Genomic DNA, 22109 nt, shown 5'->3' with positions numbered 1-22109 from the left:
AAAGTCCCATGGTTTATTTTGCTGCCAAATGTGCTCAGGTCTTATTCAGATTCTTGCTTTTACAACCTTCCATCTCCTCTTCATAAATATATTAATCCATTGTTGTACATTTGAGTCACAAAACGACACCGTGTCATGAACTAATGCCAGACCAAACCTCTGAAATTACAGCAAGACCATGTGTATCAAGATCAACCCCTCAAAAAATCAACAGGTAACCCAGCTAAATAGGTAAACACAGGATCTATGGTGACCTGAAACAAACATTCTTTGAATAAGCTGATGTCTGGAAAGATGTGCAGTGGTTCATTTTACATGGAAAGTTAAACAATGATGGAACATGGAGAAGGTCCAAGGTAGAGGAACACAAGAAGCAAGAAAAAAGAAGAAAAAAAAAACAAACAACAAAAAACCACCCAAAAGAGGCAGCTTCGGGAATATTAGGCAACAAAAATTAATAAAGTCCACATCATGTGAGGAAAATTCCACCCTGCCACTTCACCTCCTTTCTCTTTGTGTGATTCCTCAATAGATATACCCAAGAGAGGTATGTTATAAAGAAAACACAAGTTACCAGCAGCTCATAGCAAGGCTCTTCTTCCTATAAGGCACTATATATATTAGGCCTGTGTACAACATGTTTGTGCCTTATTTTTGTGTGTAAAATTTTTTATCAATGGAAAAGGATCATCAAGACCTATCTTGCTGGAGGTAGATCTCTCTCCCTATCCATCTACCTGTCCATAGGTATTTCCATATGGCAGCTGGCATACTCATTAGTGAAGCCAATACACAGCTCTGCTGTCCTGGCTAGGGCCCTGTGGCACCATTCCTGTAACTGCCATTATACAATCAATTTCACTCCTTTTCTAATTCCGAATGCTGCTTTTCTTTCCTTCTGTGCAGGGTAAGATGTGCTCTTACATAACAGGGAACCCAACTGCAGCTACTAATCCAGTTTCAAATTACCTAATATTCATTGCCCTAAATACCTCCCATCAACCTAAGACCCACTCTCCAACCCCAATGCACACAATCACAGAATATCTGGATTCTTCTTTTCATTTTTAAATAAACTATGTAAATGTTTTAAAATAAAACCCATGGTTCATATACAGGTACAGGTTTAATGGAATCCTCCGATATGTTATTTACTTGGCTTACTCTTGTGATGTCTTTAATCAGAATTCTGCTTGAAAACACAAAGGATCTGTGATTTGGGGTGCTACTGCCTATGCAAACATCAGGACAAACACACAGCTGATCAGTGTTCTTACAAGTGCACACATACTCGGTAATTTGGTTGAAGGATACTATGTCTAGTTAACACAGTACAAGTTAGCTAAAAGGAAACTTTCACCCCATACACACATAACAAAGAGCCGTGATTTCTGTTAGTGCATTTCATACCATACATGCTGATTACCAGGCTGTGCTTCATTGTTAGCAGAGATTACAGCTGGGATAAGCTGCAGCTCTTTGCTAATTGCTATTATGATGACTGAATTTTTGTTTTGTGTCAAGCATTATTCACACATTATACTCCAAAATTTGATCCCTCCATGATGCATTATTGATTCCATGCAGGCAGTCATACTGCCGGCAATGTGAAGAATTAATTTGGGCTATTCTACTTGATTTGCATTGCTCCATCATAGCAGAACATAGTCCTATAGGGAAACACAAACTGAAAAGTAAGATTTAACAGAATACAGAAAATGCTGCTGTCCTTTAAAAAAGATGAGTCCTAAAGAGGAGAAAAAAAAACAAAAAAAACCCCTCAAACCCAGCACAACACATGTGGTCCAGAAAGAAATCAGTCAGTCAGCCAAATTCATCTTAGGCAGAGGAAGGTTACGAGAATAGCCTTTTACCTCTAATAAAGTAAACTAGCTGCTTCAACTTCTATTGCCAAAGAAAACAACTGAACACCTTTGACAGCGACACTGCTTCAAAGCCTTTGAAACCCTGTTAGCTTCATTTGTTTTCCCAGCTTAAGCAATACTCAGCCACTTAGCATGTCTTTTATCTACAGTCCAGTCAACTCCAAAGCTGATCCAGAAGATGTGTAACAGATGCTTCATGTCTCTCTTTTTTTTTTTTTTTAAGTTCTACTGTGTTAACAAAGAAATTTATGATGAAATCTCAACAAAAATAAAGCTCAGGAATTATTTATCTTTTTTTTCCTTGAATAAGATTATTTCACAGTTTTAGGATGCCAACTAATTCAAAAGGGCAAGACAACTTATACATGGCCACTGACCCCACACTGCATCAACTCTTAGTCAAAATTGGATTGAATCTGCATACAAGAGGGCCCTGATGCCTTTCTGTTTGGTCTTATATTTTAAAGGTGTGAAATCTTTGTGGAAAGTCCATTCACATTTTTTCATTCTGCCAAATGCTTCTCATCAGAATGAAACAAATCCTCAGAACCCATCCCAGAATCTAGATGCAAATTCCTTGTACATGAATACACCAGATTGGCAATTTTAGAAATCAAACTTATAATGAGATAAAGACATCAAAATGTTAGATGCAAAATACTGGATAGTACTCCCTCATCACCCTTTTTTGGAAGTCGAGAAGGGGAGAAAAATAATAGAAACTTCAGTAGAAAACCTCTGGTTAAAGGTGAGCATCCACCCGCTATTTTCAATAGTGAAGCTTTCTTTCCTAATTATTCTTCAGTACAGCCTTAATTCAGTTTTAAAATACCAGAAGACATATATGGGTTGGGGAACAAAAAAATCACATTGCTCCAACCTGTTAGCACTGGGCAGCTTTCAGTGCTATTCACAATACAAGATTAGCACCAGTCTGACACAGGAACTTTGAATTACAGGTTATCTGTCTCATAAATATTTTAAAAAGCAATACATATATTCAAGTAAAATCAACGCTACTGCCAAAATGCTCAGCTTCCAATTTCTCCAAGCTCTTTGGCTCCCCGTGAAAAGGTATTTCTTGTATACAGTCTTGCAAATACTCAGTAATTTCTGCTACTTCCAAATGACAACTGCCTATGACTTAACGCAGAGAGATTTCAGGAAAAAAAAAAAGAAAAAAAGAAAAGTTAAAGATCAGAGAATCCAGAAACATGCCCATTATACTGCACACTTCATCCATGTATAAAGGTGAAATAAAACAATGGGAAAATAGCTACAAATGTGCATTAAAAGTTAAGATATGGTTCCCGCCTTCAATGCACAAAGTGCCGCCAAGTTGGAGGTCCTTGGCAACAGGCAGCGCTGTCAACGGAAGTCCATCTGGCTGGCTACAGAAGCATTCTGCACTGCCTCAGTTTTAGTCTTTGCTTTCAGTGCACAAGCTATGAGGGAAGACCTAAGCCAAAAGCAGGCTTAGAAAACGTTATTAAAAAGTTGTGATTAAACTTACCACATTTGTCCTAGAAACTACTGGTGACCGCGCAGTTAAGCTGCGTGCCCTGGTAGGCAACGTGCAAAAGAAGGCATCAGTTCATTCAAATTACTAACTAACTAACACTATCATTCTTTACATCAGTTTGTACCCTTTAGTCATCCTTGATAAGAAATAGGCAGCTTTAAAAAAATAAGTATATGTGAAGTCCTAAAATAAGTCAAGCTCTCCTTCAGCTTCATTCCTTAAATTACCTCCCAAATGAACCTCCACTTCCTCCATTTATTGAAGGGAGTAAATTCTTAGAATAAGCCAATGCTTTTTTGCCAGAGCAGCTTATTAGCTTATTGTCATTATGTTTATAGCTATGAAGAAAAGCTGTGAGAAATAGATATTAAAGGCACACATTAAAGATACCCAAATGACATGCAATGGAAAGGAAGGAGATTCTCAAAATTAGATTTACAATAAAAGCTATTAAAATAAACAGGGTAAAATGGATGTATGAGGTAACTTGTAGAAAGCAAAATCTAAATAAATATTAAAAAATACAAACAAACAACAAAAAGAAACCCCAACAAACCAGAAAACAACCCAAAATCAAGTTGTTTCTGCTGTCCTTCAGCAGACAGAGGCTGGGGTAAACCCTTCTTCACTGGTTCTGTCATGCCAGAGAAGACATTAAAGAAAAAAAAAGAGCAAGCATGCTTTTACCAACACAAGAGAAAAATATCAGAAGCTGAAAGCAGAGCACGCTGATTTGCACAGTGCGCATCTGTTTCAAAACTATTTATTTCCACGTTAGCAGCACACAGAAGACACCGAGCACAGGCTTATACAATCTCAGCCCACCTACCGTCCTCCTTGTCCAGCACCATCATCTCCGCAATCAAGAAAAGTCCGGGGACAGATGCTTCTTCTCCAGCAGCCTCCGCTCAGGGGAGAAGAGAACAAGTCTCTGGGAACACAAATGAGCTACGGTACAGCTGATCGTCCTTTAGCAGCAAGTGAGCTCTAATTACCCAGTTGTCCAGCTTTTAACCTAGATTGCACTCAGTTAGAATTACACTCAGAAATAAAGCACTTTGCAGATACAAATGCAGTCTCACCTACTTTTGTGCCTCAAAATTGCAAGGAACTAAAACTGCAATTTAGAGAGAAGGGAGATCAGAGCTGTTTCTTTGGTTCTCACCTTCTAAATGGCTCAATTTACACAGTATAATCTATTTTAAGGTAATTGCATTTGATAGCTCATAACCCTGGCTGTTGCAACTACACAGCTTTCAACCTTATAAAGTGTTTTTCCCGTTGGATTTAAGCTGAATCTAAATCTAAAATTATATTCAGAGAGGGTGGAATACCTAAGCCCGACTACTGCTGCCTCCGTCTCTCAATTTGCGAGCTTTGCACACTTGCTATTGAATAAACGAACGTATTTCCCAGGGACCCCTCTCCTCTCATTCTCCCGTCAGGGTTTCCTGGCAAGCAGCAGCCTTCCCAGCTCGGCAGCACCACCTGCAGCCCGGAGTCGCCGCCCGCATCCGGACCGGGACCCGGATCTGCAACCGCACCCGCAGGTAACGGCGGGCCCGGTACCCTGCTCCTGGGGACGGAGCTGCAGCGCGGTGGGGAGAGCCCCAAAGCGGAGCCTCGCAGCCTGCTTCTGAAATCAGCCCTGCTCCCTCTCCCTTTATAAATGTCTCGGTCCAGAGCGTTTATTCCAGATTTGCTCCCGTAAGAACGGGGATTTTGTTCGAAACCAGCCAGTAGCTTCTGGCAGGTCAGAGACTCAAAACTCCCTGCAGCTGATGCCAGCGACTTGATGCTGCCTTACACCAGCCCTGCTACTCAGAGCTAGATTTCACACCTCTGTTGTGACCTAAAACTTGATACTAATTTTCTGTACAAACATTTTTGGTTTGTTTTTACACCTACATACTAGTTTCAGGGAATGCTCTAGAGAATATAGCTCCACTTTCACTAAGTTGATACTAAAATGAATTTATCAAATGCAGTACAGACCCTTACAGGTTTGCTCACTTTTCAGAAATGCCATCGATTCCCAAATGTAAATTGGCAAGTTTGGGGCCCACATCTTTTATCCTTCTTCTTGCAATTCACAACCTTTATTCAGACATGTCATCTGTTGTCTCTGAAGGATGGCAGGATCAGGCGCTTCGCTACCAAGATCAACAGCACCATTTCACTCATCTCTGTCTTTTAATCCGAGAAAACATTTCCTTCCTGCTTTAATGATACTTCTTCCTTCCCTTTACAACTGATACAATGGTACTCTAAAAAGCACGATAACAGGCTCAAGTTATATATCCTTAATACCTATTTTTAATTAGATTCCTTATCCCCAGCTGAAGTGGTTTTTCCTTCCCCTTTCATTCCGAATACTTAATCCTAACAGTCCTTGAGCATATTTGATGTTAGATGTATCATTTTACATTGAACCGTTTTCATCTAGTACTTCCAACAACTCCTGTTTCCTAGTGATACTAGTTTGCAAGTGTTGAATACGTATTTTAGCAGAAAAGTGCAACCACCGTAAATAATTATTTTCTTTTAAGAAGTATCACAAGCTAAAAAGGAAGAGGACTTTCTCCTAAAGATTAAAGTCTAATAGTTAAATCATCAGTGCAAAAAACTAACAGAAATACAGGCTTTTCTAAATTGGAGGTATTTTTATACTTCTAATATACTACTGGCCTTCATTAGAAAACAGTGAACTCAAAAAATGTTCCGTCTTTCTGTTTGTATACTTTTCAACCCTATTACCCTCAAAAAGGACAAAATTACCCCAAAATATATGTTACGTTTAAACTAACGCTACTTGGTAACTGCAAGAAAGGCAGGTTTTTGATAAAAATGAAGTTGGACATTGTCTATTGCACCTGACTTCCATAGCAGAGCAAACTAGCAGACATAATGTGCTTGTAAAAATATATGAAGTACCAGATCAATGTATGTTTCATTCCTTTACTTCTTCATCATGTCAGAGAGGCCGGATTACTCCCTTTGCAAACGGATATTTTGAAACACTTTATCTGATTACTTATTCCACATACCAACAATAAAAAGAGTTTTCTAACCCCCAACGCATTTGTACAGCAATTAAAGTCAACTACAATTAACACAATCTGTTGGAATTAATCATGGTACCTGATGGCAGTTTACTTTTTTAAGCAGAAATCTGGTCTTTGCAATCAAAACATTTATGTATTTGACAAATATCTTAACTCTCATTATCTTGAAATTTATAAATGCGCTGCACGGTGCGTAGGTTGGCTTGCCCACAGCAAACTCAGCAGTGATTTACGCAGTGGAATTGACTAAAATGCAAGCCTTGAAGTTTTTCACTCTCAACCTTTCTCTTCCCTACCCCCACCTCTTAGCTCCTAAAACTTTTTTTAGGAAAATATTTGCCAAAGCCCCACTGTTAAATGGTGTTTTCTAATATCAAATCATGTTGCATCAGTCAAGTTATATCATGTCACTTCAAACATACAAAATGATTTTACCTCCCTGCCATAACTTGATGTGATGCCGCAACACATCAAGTCAAAAACATTTTTATTGTTATTTCTCAGTTTGCCCCTTCATCTTCAGTGATACCTATAAAAACCACAGAAAAGTATTATCGCATCTGTACTACTCTCGGCACCACGGAGCGTGCTTGCCAAGGAAGCTTTTCACTCGCAAAGCCGTATCAGACTTCACGGGTGATACTGGTATCATACTAAGGCTAGCATGCACCCCCAAGGCACTAGCACAGCCTCAGCCCTGGGCCAGAAGAGTGGGCAGCTCCCTCTGAGGCCATGGCCATGGTCTGGCTTGCCAAGTAGCCTTCAGGGATGCAAAATCAAGGAGCACATTGCAACCTCTACCTACCAGGCAGCAAGTGTCCTCCTTGTGATACAGCAGGGCTACTGGCCAGGGGGACATCTTTCTGAAATCCTGCCTTCTCCATGTGGTAATAGCTATGAATACCCCCACTGCAGCCTGAGACATTAAAAGAAGGAAAACCTTCAACCCCCACCCCCTGCATGGCAAAGCCCCTTGAAATCAAGGGGAGAACTGGATACTAGCCGCAATGCCAGGACTTTTAGATGGTCGAAATCAGACCAGTCTCAGGGAAGGGGGGGAAAAAACCCTAAAAAGACAGCCATTTATGGGAGTAAAGCAGACCCAGTTTTATTAGCAGGTTCATTCAAGCTTGATTTCAAAAGGAATTGGTTTAGTTAGCAAAAGTTTCCATTTCTGTCTGTTTGTAAGGTCTGTGCAGGTCCAGCATCCCCTTTTAACGTTCACAGAGGAGGCAAGTGGCACCCATTTGAACCAGACAGAAAGAAACGTACAAAGGTAAAATAACCTCTTCATAAATTCTTCTCTCAATTGCACCTACTGTCTACAATTTCCCCAACACACTTCTAAAAGTGAGCATAATTTCTTGTCAAGCACAACTATTCCATCAACAGCACAGGAGATTCCCAGGTGTTACTGCAGTTTGTTCCTCTGATCTCCACATCCCTCTCATCAAGGGTTTGTTTCCTACTTTACTCCTTTTAAAGTGCACCCCTCACTAATTTCCTTTTTACCTCTACCATCATCACCATCATTCCCTTTTATACAGCCACTCATGAGATCTCCTGGAAGGAGGTTATTGGGAACTGTCTGAATAATCAATGGTTCTAGTTTCATTTCCTTACACCACCATCATGCGGGCCCCGAGCTCCTTGTGTTTAACGAGTATGTCTGTGATACTTTTGATACTTAAAAGAACACAAACACCCCTATTGGGAAACCCTCCTCAGATCTCAGTTTTTCCTCTCAGTTTACCTGTGCCTCTCACTTCTGTGACTGAGGCAGCATCCTGCTGTTAGCTCGTCAATCGGATTGAAACGGATATAGGTTGGCAGGCACCCTCTGACAGAGTCACTGAGATTAAGACATCACCCAGTTATTGTTACTACTAAAGGACATTAATGGAGGTGCTAAAGGCTCTTCCTCCCTCTTTGTCCAGTAGTCAAGCAAAATTCAGGGGACCCTTGCAACACAGGTCACCCCCGAAAATGAGGTCAGAGAGAAACACAAGCCTTGTTCTGCATGCCAGTAAGACATTACCCTCACTTAGATTTTCTGTTACTACTTAAGCCTTTTACCTTTGCACACAGGAGGCGAGGGATGGGGTCTCTACTGTTATGTCTTGCTGACCAGTCAGCTAAGTTTATTCCCTCTTCTCCAACACACGGGCTTTCAACTGCAGCATTACAAACCCCATTAATAACACTACGTCAGTTTACTTCAGAGAGCTTCAAGAAACTGGAGGAAAGACAAGACGCCGGGAGAGGGGCTCTCGACTCAGAGGCATGAGAAGAGCTTGCAGTGAGCTCCCTCCCCATGCACCTCTCTGGGGCAGTAAGCATTTAACCTTCTAGTTGTCAGCGCTGTGGCCCCCTCCCACACTGCTGGATCGCACAAGCGAGCTTTGCTTTCTCTTCGTGCCCCAACTGACTCGGCAGGGTCGTGGCAGGTGGACTCTCACCTTTCTGAAGCAGAAACTCCAGAGCAAAAGAGAAGGGGAGGGTGGAGGGAAAAGAGGCAGAGAGGGGAAAAAACAGGCAAGGAAAGCATCTCCCCCTCGTCTCTTTAACCTGGTATCCACTTTTCCGAGTTAAAGCCCCACACCGGTCCGACACAGGGAGATTTTATGGCAATTCATGCAATCACGCAAGGCAGCATTGACTGCAACGAAAGTGCGCGGCGGCATTTCCACGGCCTCGGATGAAACCGAAGTTGGCCCGGTGGCGACACCCGCTAAGGCCACTAGAGCTGATGGAAGGCCCGGTGACAGCGCTGCCGGCGTCAGGCACTTCCTTGCTGGCCGCTGCGCTCGCCGGGGCAAGCCGCCGGCGCCGCCCGTGTCCCCAGCGCGGTCACCGCCGCACGGCGCTTGCCAGGCACGCCCGGGCTCAGAGACTCCGCACCACCCGGCCTTGAAAAGCGGCGGCGGCCCTCGAGGGAGCCACCCCCGGGCAGAGAGGAGGCGCCGTCCCGAGAGCGCCCGCGGGCCCCAGCACCCCTTTGTGAGGCAGCACACGGGTAGGGGGGGCTGAGCTGCACCCGGCACCGGCGGGAAGGTGCGGGACAGGCCGGGCAGCAGCGCCCTGCTCGGGCGCCCCCTGCGCGGGGCAGCTCCCTCCGTCCCTCCCTCCCCGCCCGCCGCCTCCCGCGCCCAGGGCGCCTGGGTGGAACCGGCCGCGCGCCCGCGCTCCCACCTACCGTCCTCCTTGTCCAGCACCATTGTCCCGGGCGCCGAGGGCGGCCGCCGCCGCTCCGGCTCCTTGGGGCGCTCCCCCTCCAGCCGCCGCCGCGCGGCTCCCGGGGAGGCGAGGCGCCGCGCTGAGCCGGGCCGGGCCGGGCCGGGCCGGGGAGCGGGGCGCTGCCGAGGCGGAGGGCAGCAGCGCGGCCGCCCCGGCGCTGCCCCGGGACGCGAGTTCGGAGCGGGGCTGCGGCGGGTTACGGTCGCGCTGTGCGGCGGAGAGCTGGAGCGGGGCTGGTGCACCAGCCGACTCGCCCCCGGCCCCGCCGCTGCAGCTCGGGTGCCAGTTTAGTTATTAAAATAGGAGGAAGGTGGGGGGGGGGGGGGGGGGGGGGGAGAGGAACAATACCGAGGGCTGGCTCCCCAGCTCCGTCCTTTCCCAACCTGCGCTGTCAAAAATTGTCTTAATGTAATCGCGGGTGATCGCTCACAACCTCTCCCCCCTTCGCTGTTGCTACTGCAAGAGCTTTCCAGGCTTCTAAAGTGCTTTTCTCTTGATTTCACTCTAAATCTAAAATTATATTCAAAGGAAGGGGGGGTGGGAGGGAGGAAAGATGTGAACCTATCACTGAAAGCAAAAGCACTTGCCGCCTGCCTCGCTCACTCGCTCTCTCTCTCAATTTATGTGCTTTGCACTCTCTCCTGCTGCTGAATAAATGCACACATTTCCCAGGGACCCTCAGATTCCCCTGTTAATTAAATCAATTCATTATGCTCAGATCTGATTAGCAGCCCCTTCCCCCCCTCTTTGAATCAATTATTCAATACACAAACATAATTGCCTGTGCCAGAGGTGTCTAAGTATTAGCTTATTTAACTCCAAGGACACTAATTACCCCTAGGGCAAGGGAACTTTTCTCATTAATTTTGACAAAACACAAAAGCACAGTTAAAGTGTGTGTGTATATACGTGTGTGAGAGAGAAAATGGGGGAGCGTATAGCTGAGGAAGGGAGCATTACTCTAACACACGTGTTACTGTATAAATAAACTCATTTTTCTTTCTACCTTCGCTTCAGATTATTCCCCACATCTCCCCTTCACTAAACTTGCCCCAGCTGCACCCCCTTTTTTTTTTTCTTTTAAGTAAAGAACAGATGGGCATTGCAGTTGCTAGTGGTGACAGTTCTGGAGTGAAAGTGCTTGCAACCAAATCCAAAGAGTAAAAAGTATGTAGGACTGAACGAGAGCGAAGCAGAATTTGAAAATAGTTTTTGTTTACCAAAGCAGAAAACTCCCTCAGACAATCTCCTGTACTTTAAAAACCTGTGAAAGAAGCGGCCCTCTGAAGCAGCAAGTAAGATGATACATGATCTAGTATGTACTGGGAACAGTTCTGAATTGTTTACCATTTGAATTAATGTCAGTGCCCACTATTAATGTACTTGCTTCCTACATTTACCATAATGGGCTTGATTTCCATTAGCTGAAGCTGGAATGCTAAAAAGAGCCTAGGCAAGACTGATGCAAACTGAGATCGACCATCACTATAGTATCTGAGACGCATGACTTCTGGCTTGCATGTTACCCAAATGTTACCTCTGTGTGAACCTCCTTTAAATAGAAAAAGGGTAAGAAAAAAGAAGTAGTAATTGATTCCCCCAAATTAGGTTTTTACTTTCTAAAGACCTTTATTGTTCATGTCCTCAATGCGCACGGAGTATTGAAGATTTTCTTTTTGTTTCCTTAGGCAATGCATGAGCTGATCCATTAATCCATTTGGCTTTATATATCAGGAAACTAATATTAGCTCAGCTCATCTATTAGCTTTTATTTAGGTCCCCCCATGTAGCCTTTTTTTGGACTTTTGTTCAGGCTTGTTCCCCTTGAGGGGAGACTGATAGTTTTTGATAGATTTCAAGGGAGAAAATGCTGCAGATCATCTCATGGGAAGTGTCCCCTCCCCAGTTCCCCATCTTCACATTCACCCATGTCAAGACAACCATGATTAAACTTGCTTGTTTGGCAACAATACCCACACCTTAAAGCACCCCTTGTCACATCACTTAAAGCCAAGGGGGAGGAAAAACAAACACCTCCTTTGCTCCTTCACCAACACCCTATAGCTAAGCTTGCTTGGCAACAAACTTACTGGGCTATGTTCATTCTTTGCAAGCATAAATACGACAGGGAACATAAACTTGTGTTTCATTAGTGCAGTGTGGTTTCCTGCAAGTACACGTATATAAGAATAAAATGCCTTCAGCTTTGTTACACAACAAACCCTGTTAATTCTCTGGTCTTTAATTTCCACTGCATGGCACATACTGCGCCCACAGGAACTTGGTCCATCTAACTCAATGAATCTTTTTTCGGTTCTGCCTTTTCTTCTCCTGAAAGAACACAGCAGCACTTGAAAAATACCGACCCTGGAGAACATCATGCATCGACTCATTTGTGAGAGTACTTTTGGTCCTTGAGCCCATTCCTTTTCTCACTGTGGCCATGGAGACTTCTGGGTGCAAAGCCAGAATCTCAGGACCTTAGTATACAACTCTTGAGCCTTAATTCTGAGTTTGCTACAGGGGTGATGCAGTTTCATCTCAACATACACTCACCAAGTAGCAGGTGTTTCTCTCCATGCAAGGTCACTGTTGGGATGCCAAGAGTAGAAGAGGAAGAAACTGAGGAAACAGATGTTGACTTTGGTATTGCTCTTATGAAGTGATGCTCACACTTGAGCTGAGAGAGATATGGCCACTGCAGATGAAAAAGAAAGAGGTGGAGGGTAAAAGGCAAGAGAGTAATTCGAACATGTGCATGCACGTGAGGGAGAGTCACACAGGGGAGAAAATAATGCAAAAAAGTACAAGCCCCAAATTATTTCACTCCCAAACATACATCCTGCAGTTTGAACAGTCTGCTCTAATCCTACAGTTACAGTCGTAGAGATTTTTAGGTTTACAGCTTTAATAAGATGAAGGAATGAACCCCCATGTAAAGGTCCCCACTTTAAGTAAATGACTTTTTTACAGTGTGGTGAACCATTGTTCTGCATGGTTTTCAATTATATCTGCTCAGCGATTAATGTCAGAGAAGTGAGCAAGTTTCAGTAATTTTTGAGCCTCCTTCACCCAGTAGATTAGAAATCTCATACAAAGGATTTTACCACGCTTATATTTTAGTACCTTGACACTCGAGAGGAAGAGCTAGATCACTCCTTCAAAAAGCGCTTACATAGGTAGTGGGCGCCATAATGAGTGACTGGGAAAACTTGACATAGATCAGTGGCAGAACTGGGAATAAGCCTCAGTTCCCTGACCTTCCGTTCTCTGAAACAAAGCTCTAAAGCAGGAGCTTAAAGGAGGACGAGACAACACGGTCACTGAGGTGCCAGTTAATCACAGAATCACAGAATCCTAAGGGTTGGAAGGGACCTCAAAAGATCATCTAGTCCAACCCCCCTGCAAGAGCAGGGTAACCTAGAGTACATCACACAGGAACTTGTCCAGGCGGACCTTGAATAACTCCAACGTAGGAGACTCCACAACCCCCCTGGGCAACCTGTCCCAGTGATTCATTAATGTGTGCTGTTATTCATTCAGTTATGGTACCGTACACTCACCCTGTCTAGGCAGTTCTGATAAGTCATCATGCTCAATACTGCAGAAACTACAGATAAAAGAGAACAGCTATGCTCTGGCCAGGAAAGCTTCTGGTCTCAAACTAATTCCTGATATTCCTCGTGCAAGAGGGAAGAGGCACACAGGAATAAAAACATCTAAGTGCTGCTGTAAGGGCTAGGGCTCAGGCCTCTGGGTCTGACTTGAGGTGCTTGTTCACTAGCTCTTCTTATTTTTCTTTTGCTAGCCTTGTGCACAAGCATGAAAAAATGAAGTTTCTTAAGAACAATATGCTGTTCTTATTAAATTGCAAAGGAAGTCTGCAATATACCTAAGTCAAGCCTTTAGCAGACCCGTGAGGTTTCATATTATCCTATGCTTGAATGAGGCAGATGACTGGAGCAAAAACCAGCTAATGACATAAAAGCATTCTTCTACTTTCAGTCTCTCTTAATTAAGGACTTGGTTAATGTTTCAGTGCTGGGAATTATAAAGCTTCATCAGGGAGGTTAATATGTTTTTTATTTTATCTTTCAGCCGACAGGAGAAAAAAAAATCAAAACAAAAAAGAGAAGGCGATTAAGTCATGTGCCAGTCAGAATCCCACAGTGAAGGCAGTATCAGGACATACCAAAGACCACTGCTGCACATGGTGGATTTAGCAGCTATTTCCAAAGTCAGATTTCTGAGCAGATGAGACTTTTGTCTGCCAGTTTAGACACATGGGTTTTATTCCTTGAATTCACACAAATAACCAAGACAGCTCTATACTAGATTAGCTACAAAAGATCTCTATGTTATTAACCATTTCAGAATCACTTGCGCCTACCTTGCTAGTGTTAGAAGAGAGTGACTATGGGCCTGATCTTGTACCACAATTCGGCAGTCTTGTAAATGAGGAAAATCACAAGTGCTGTAAAAAGTTATATTCACACAGAACATGGGCTGCAGTTCAAAAGACCACTTTAATACATACCCAAGATCTACAGACCTCAGTTATTTCTAAACTCCGGATTGATATACTTAACTTCTCTGCCTATACATTGTAAGAATAAATCACTCAATTCTATTACTGTGTTTTGCGTGAAATGAATGTTAAATATTTTCATAAATACAGGCTGTTTTTTAAAAAAGAAAATAGTGTGCTAAAATACAGTATTTCTTTTAATAGAATAGAAATGGTAAAGCTTCAAAAATAATACCTCTAGAGAGTGAGTCCTTTTTCACCGTGATATAAGGCTGGCACTTTAAGCCATTAGGCTTTACAATCTGTAATGACCTTTTAGAGAAATTTACAGCAGATAAGTTAGTTATTCAGAAATTTTGCTGCTGCTTTCCGTAGTACAAAGTTAAAAAGAATTTTTTTTTTTTTTTTTAATACAAGTATTTAGACCTAAATTCTTGGTCTGCTTCTTGTTTCATAAGAAGTTTAATGGGCAGACTCTGCCCCACCAGAACAGCTCAGCTGGCATGAGAAAGGTCTTTTGAGTAAGTATAAACTACTGGAGGATCAGGTTGGATCTGAGACACTGCAGATCCAGCAGCATCTTCCAGTACCAATACAGCTGGGGAGAAGGGCAGGTCTAAGGCAGAGGAATCTGTGACCCTCCAGGGAAAGTGTACACCTTTTCTAGGAGAAGCCTCTTTTCTACTTCTCAAAACTTTCCCAGGATCAAGTGAGATGTGTTCTTCCACTTGTATGGCCAATCTTTCTCAACAGTGATGTAAAATTTCAATTCATACTGAAGTAGAGCAAAAGTTCAGGACTGCACCTCTAGCCCAACCTCTCTGAGTAGGTCAACACATGGACTGTGACTCTGCCACCTCTTCACACAGCAGTATCCATGCAGAGTTCCCAGAGTCCTTTCAAGTAAGCGGAAAAGAAGCCTTACACCGCCACCTCCACCACCCTCCAAAACCCCTCAAACCCACCCTAAACTTTATTAGTTGTGACTTTTCTGTACATCCTTCTCTAAAGTTCATTGCTACTGCAATGTTTTCCTACAGGTAGTCCTGCCTGTTATTTCGTACCTTGGTGGGTGCAGTAGGTACACCTGAAACACAAATCTGGCATCCAGACATCTGCTTCAGTTGTTTTATGGAGGAATCCAGTGAGACAGCGCCTGGTTCTGGAGTGACACATGGAGCTCTCGGGCTTGTTGCCACATCCACTGTTACGATCAGAGATTATTGCTCCCAGCCTGATGTCAAGCAGAGACTAATCAAATGTGAGATGGGTGAACAGAGGCAGAGTCATGGAGCTGGCTCTTCATAATCTGTTACTATTGATCTTCTTTGTACTGCAGCAGCACACAGGGGTCCCAATCATGGAACTAGACCATAGCATATTGTCCAAAAATCTCAGTGCCTTTCTTCAACATGATACTTTATTCACTGTCTTGCTGCTGAAGAGACCAGGCAGAATTAATAGAGAATAGTCTGAGGTGGAGATACATGAACTGAAAAGATAAACTGAAATATCAGGCTCATACTGCTTTGTGATGACAATATGCTGGGATGCTGCCAGTGTTCCCCATGTTTTGTGGCTCCCCCTGACTCTACTTGGAATGGGTGACATTTGCCAGGTCTTCATAACATCATTCTAACAACATATCATCTAAAAATGTTGATTCTGTAGGAAAATGGCCGCTGACACAATAGCAGTAGGTGCACAAAAGGGATATGTCATGGCTGCTGAACACACAGTGGAGGAATTTCAGCTACTCCCGTATCACACATCCAGTGAGGGTCTGTTGCACTGGACTATCTTTTGCACATGATTTCATCAGCATGCAGTTCAGTCTGAATCTAATAGTGGTAATCTTCTTCCATTAATTTGTGAGAGGAGAAAACACATCCACAAACCAGAGATTAATATTTTACATTTTTTAAGTAAACCCGTGCTGTGAAATTACAAGGTTTCTTTCCAAATCCAAAGAAAGAAACAAGTTCAATGAAGATGAAAGTCACTGAAGATCTTCTGATAAAAGGAGGAAGGTGGAGGCTCTAATGAACGCATACACTACAGTGCACATCTTGCCAACATTTCTTAATGAATAATATGTGCACTCAGATGAGAATAATATTGATTGAGATCTGCAGGGAAAGTTCTCTAGGAAAAAATTTTATTCTAGGAGCAGAGTTCTCTGTGGAAGATTTTGATCTTTTCCTGCTGCAACCTTTCTCCTCCCCTCTCTTTGTGCTACCCAAAGCAACTGACAGCCAAAAAATGAAAAGCCTGCCCTGCATCTAATGTATCTATCAGATCCAGAAAGAAATGTATATACTGTTACTAAGAATGGCTGCACCATTCTCCTTAGCTGGTAGGGGACACAGCAGTGTGTAATTAGGACTGGATTACTTTACTCAGAACTGGAACAGGGAGCAGATGTCATGCATTAATATTGGCATTTGATTTCACACACTTTCTCTACCGTGTTTGCAAAACAATTTGCCTTCCTATCTTGGATCTTGCCTTGCATTTACCCTCAGGTTGCTGTAATGCAAGAAAAATTCACCAATGACACTATGGAAGTAAATGTAGAAGGACAGGCCTATACAGAGTGAGTAGAGTTTATGATTTAATTCCTAACATAAAATATCAAGTTATTTTCTGATTATGTTGATAAGATTAATATGGCCAGTATGTTTTACTAGATGCCAGCTCAGACAAGAGGTCATGCCATTGTTAAGTCAAGCCAACAGTAAAGAAAGATACAACTTATTCCACATTAATGTTATCAGACACTATCTGTATTACGAGGGATGCATCTCTCTTCTCAAACATAGCCAAGATTTTCTTCACCTGTTTTTCCACACAGAGGACTTCAGTTTTGATTTTGCTCCAGTTCAGTGTTTCATATACAGAATCCTTCCAGATGGCCCACAACAACATTTCATGCTGTTAAAAAAATTTGCCCCAATTCTGAACTGCAGCCAGCTTGCATTTGATAGCACCTTTATGGCTGCAACTGGGTTCTGGAGGTTTCTTAGGAGTAAAAGATGATCTGCTTTAATTTAGGAGCATCCAGAGGCTAATTACAATGGCCTATACTACAGCAGAATAATCATAATATACCAGGCAGCAGAGAGCCCAGCAGAGTGATACTGACAAGCTCTAGCTTCATATACGTGGGTACAACCCAAAGAGAATACCACTGAAACTCTGCTGCAGTGGTATGTTTGGTTTCAGCATCTGCTTAACTTGGTGACGGAGGATGCATATCAGACCCAAATCAGTAACACCAGCAACAAACTTGTAACATACCTATACACTCATTTGTAGGTGGCAACACCTGTTAGTATCATGCAGGGCATTACCTACACAGACGCTTTGGGAAGAGCAGCCAACTCCTCTATCCAGACCTATGTAAACCCACCGCAACTGCCTTTATTCTATTGTGATGCTATCCACTGAGGAAGGGTGTGCATGTGACTGCTATAACAGAGCCACAGCAGAGAGACTGAAAGACTTTTGCCCTTGTCCATTCCCCATGAAAAATTATCCCTTTTTATGCCTACTCCCTGGATGCAATGGTGGCAACTCCCCTAGTGGAATTGTGTTGGACATCTTAAAAAAATGACAAATTACCTTAAAAAATTAGGAAAACACTACTGAAATCAGATGGGCAGATTCACATTCTTCTGGTCCATCAGCAAATGACAGAAGTGTAAGACCTGCTATCCTAAGACAAGTAAGCAACTGGAGTGAAATGGTAGTGGTTGCCACAGTTCTCCTTAAGCAGGTGGGAAACTCTGTCTGAAAGCTATAAAGATAGCTACTGAAATGGTTTCATTCTCCGAGTGAGAGCTAGAAAAGCTCTGCTTGCAGGGAGGTCAAGAAGTGAGAGCCCAGTGGATCATTTGTTGTGGTTTTAATGCTTCATGGCTCAGGGTCAGTCAGAAATCCCTATCCTAAGGTCACAGTTAGGGCAGTCTGGAAAACAATCTTGTTTCTTTTCTGTTACTGGCATGGCCTTGCCCAGGCTCTGCTCTTCCTCTCTCTCACAGCAGATTATTTCAGCCTACTCCTCCTGCTCATCATGCTATGGTTAATTTCACCCTAGGCACTGACATTCAGCTTCTCCAGGATCACAGTCACCCAAAGGATCTTTCTTCCCTGTAGCAGTCCATAGCGTTGCAACGTGATGCAACAAATAGCCAACCAAAGCTAACCCTGGGTAGCATTCAGAGGAGTAAAATTCCATACCATGCCTATTGATAAGCAAGCAGCAATATTAATTTTTAGCTTCAATTTTAAATGGCATCAAGGAGACAGAATGAGGAGCATGGGTGGCAGCAAAGTTGTCTGTTAACTAAATGAGTCCTATTTCTACTGCGCTAGATAGCACCTTGCCACTGCAGCAGTGTGGCTACACTTCACAGATGGCAGTATGACATGCAGCGATAATCATCTGTCTCCTAACCTGCTTAGGAGATGGTTTGACTTAGAAGAAGCTGAGAAGCACACTTTAGAGGGCTTGCTAATAACTACATCTGTTTTAAATAGACATACTTTAACTACATCTTCCATACCAAACAGTCATTGGAGTCAAGCGATCACTTTAAAAGGCAGAGATACAACTTTGCAGTATTTTACAATGGATTTAATAGCTAAGCCTTAAAATAAAAAATACCACCATGCAAACACACAGCTGAATCATAGGCATTTAATGAACACCACTCACTGCTTAAATGCGAATTCACACTACAACAGTCTTGCAGATGATCTATAATACCCTGTATTGCTAGTATATAAAATTTGCATAAATATACCTCAAATATTTATAAATCAATAGATATAAGCACGCATTTAAAAGTGAGGATCAAAAGTACATTACACACAGAGTTCTTACACACTCTAATTAATTTAAATAATCACATTTTGCCTTATTAAATTAAACATTACATGGATAAAATATAGCTTGCCATCAATCCTAAGCACTAAAATACTGCTAGAAAAGAGTACTACTGCCAACAAACAGAGAGAGAATGCACCCATAGAAGAACACTTAACTGAAATGTAGCTGTAAGATCTAATGCCATGGAATGACTAACAATAATGTATATATTACTTTTAAAAAAGCAAGCAATTTTGGGTAACTTTCCACTTCTTTGTCTGGTACTCCAGTTTCAGCCTAGTGAGCCATAACTGTGCAGGATAAGCATAAAGCAGCAAAGAGTCTGCTAAAACAGTTGCACATTTAAAAAAGGTCTCCTCAGAAGCAAGGATAATTCCTTATTTCCTCCAGCAGCTTATTTACTGGAGCTTCCCTACCCTCATGTAATTAGAGCTAAAAAAACATCTGCAACAACCATCCCTGATAGTTTTTCAAATTCTTTCCAACTAAGATTTAGCAAGAGGTACAAAGAAGCACTGACGGCTGTGTAGTTTGGAACAACATTTCTTGGTCAGTCCCACTTTAGAGCATTTATATACCTAAGAAGTCTACTCTGCCTGAAAGACTGTGATTAAAGTATTTAAAGAGTACAGAGATTTTTACACAGAGTAGTATGATGCTCAGGACCAATTAAATGTAATCTTAAGTACTTTAACTGAGGCATGTTTTATACACTAGGAATCAGTTAAATGGAAGTTGCCAAATTAAACTTGCATCTTAATTTTGCTGTTAATTTCAAGAGATTATGCATCGTAATTTAAGAATGATTTGAGAAAGCTTTTAGTGGAACAGTCTCTGTTAAGATGGCTTCAGGAGCACTGCAGAAGTCTGAATAAAGAAAGCACACAAGGGAAATTTGGCATACTCAAGAGCAAATAGTTGCAAATAACAACAACAAAAGTGTTGCAATTAAGCCCCAAATGATGCAGGTGGCATCACATGAGGGGGTCTCAGTCAAGAGAAGTCTCAGTCTGCACAAGGACATTAAGTGAGTTGGTTCATTTTCAGGCAAAAGCAATAAAATCCAGATTTTTCTTTCTCCAACATGCGACAAGTTAATTTGCCACATGTAATAACATGATGTAGTGATTCACATGCCCTTTCTTTGATAAATGCTTTTCTCAAGCATATATGACTTTGACAAATTCTGGGGAGAAGGGGATATAATAAAGCTTTTGGGAATGAGGCAGGAGGTCTTGCAGCTAAAACACTAGACTGGAATTAGGGAGACTTGGCATTTATTCCAGTCTGGTATATGTTTTCCATGCAACTTTCATACAAAATCTCTTAGGCACCAGAGCAAAAGTCAGACTGATGAAATTCTTCATAAATGTTTAGGTGCTCTTGGCAGAAGCATTTGTGGGGGTGTTGGTCGATGAGAAGTTCAACATTACCCAGCAGTGTGCACTTATAGCCCAGAAAGCTAACCATATCCTGGGCTGCATCAAAAGAAGCACTCTATGATTTATTTAGAAAACTAGGGGCTAGATGGCTAAATAGATGAACTATGAGCATAATCCTAGGCTAACCCAACCCTGGCCACCCATCCCCATGCTGTCTTTTGGAAGGATTGTTGTTGTTGCTATTATTATTTATTTATGTATCTATTTGCATAGATTATGTCAGTGATTGGGGCTAAGGAATGGTCCAATAACTAGAACGCAACTTCAAGGGCAGCACTTAGAATATTGAAGGGAAAGAGAACGAATGGGCTGGCTCTGCTGAACACCTGTGTCCTGTGTGTAGGTCCTCATGTCTGTGTACCCCACGCTACAAGCAGACATACACTTGACACAAAATGGTACAGTGGTGACATCTTTCTTCATAATATGGGCAAATAGCCTGACTTCTCTTCTTATAACAAAATACACCATCGTGACCCCTGAGATCATTCCCTAGGAGATGAGAGAGCTGGTATAATTCTTTCATGTGCTTGAGATGTCACCTGGACCAACTAACTAACCAAATAGGCTCTTCTGTCTTAGGGTGTGCTCCTGCAAATTCTCCTGTTTAATTTATGTGTAATCATTAATAAAACATTGGGCTGGAGGATAAAGCATTACTCCAGGTGATGGAATAGGTTACTCATCCTGGTTTCCACTCCCTGCTTTGCAGATTCTCTTTGTGTTTTACATTAAACAGTCTTTGGCTAATGTGTCACCACTGGCATAGGGATTCAGCCCCATGTCACCCTCAGATGACTAGAAAACAAGATCTTTTTTCCGCTTCTCTCTGTTTGCATCCATGGCCATTTGAAACGGGAAAGCTCCATTCAGAAGAATGGAGAAAGTCCTTCCTCCTAGGATGCTTAATAGAATAGGGAGGAGGGTCTCTCCTTGGAGATGTAGATTTGGGTAGCTCAGAAGAAAGGACTAGCCCACAGGTCCCACCCTGCTTGCATAAGTACTCTGCCCACTGATGCATGGCACGAGGAAGACAAAGTGACTTGCTCAGGACCATAATTATATGCCAATGCCAAGCATAGAGTTTGATTCTTAGTCCTTTTCTTTTCTGACAGAAGTCTGTCTTTCGCCTTACTTTTATGCACTAATACATGCTTAGTTTTCTCATTAGAGAACACCATTAAGTTGTCTCATAAACCTATGCTACTGTTTTTATTTTTAAATTGCTTAACATCAGCAAGCATTTTCTTCAATATACAGTGCTGATTCTCCATTTTTTATGTTGCCTTTGTTTAATATAGTCAATTACAAACAAGAAATATCTGCAGAAATGTAATATGCAGAAATATATATTTATATACATAAGGTATATGTATAATTTCTCAAATGGAAGGAGTAGAACATTTCACTCAGTCTACTCATAAGGTTAAGCTCTGAATACTTATTGTAGCTTTCATGAATCACAGGGCCTTACTCTCGCTACTGGGGATAAATTATTCCACTCTGCTGCATTACATATTCTTTGTATAAAAGAT

At 42.2% G+C, this 22109-nt stretch overlaps 1 protein-coding gene across 5 annotated transcripts in view; it reads right to left on the bottom strand.

Moving 5' to 3' along the window:
- The window catches only part of LMO1 (LIM domain only 1), a 63891-nt gene extending 54086 nt beyond the window's left edge, over positions 1 to 9805 (bottom strand). Inside the window, exons 1-2 of one of the 5 annotated variants that reach the window (XM_061462978.1) lie at positions 4743 to 5022; positions 4238 to 4339 (exon numbers count right to left, since the gene is read on the bottom strand). In XM_061462978.1, the coding sequence (XP_061318962.1) occupies positions 4238 to 4262 (25 nt within the window). In that variant the 5' untranslated portion in view covers positions 4263 to 4339; positions 4743 to 5022. The other 4 variants (XM_061462979.1, XM_061462975.1, XM_061462977.1 and 1 more) reach the window with 4 other exon arrangements.
- Positions 9806 to 22109: the final 12304 nt, after the last annotated feature.

The sequence above is a fragment of the Pezoporus flaviventris genome, unplaced genomic scaffold (assembly GCF_033815535.1).
Source record: "Pezoporus flaviventris isolate CSIRO_AGI_PZ_B2104156 unplaced genomic scaffold, CSIRO_AGI_Pfla_v1 ptg000036l, whole genome shotgun sequence".
Taxonomy (NCBI): domain Eukaryota; kingdom Metazoa; phylum Chordata; class Aves; order Psittaciformes; family Psittacidae; genus Pezoporus; species Pezoporus flaviventris.
Note: the sequence above shows the minus strand (reverse complement) of the source record. Positions and strands in the feature narration are given on the sequence as shown.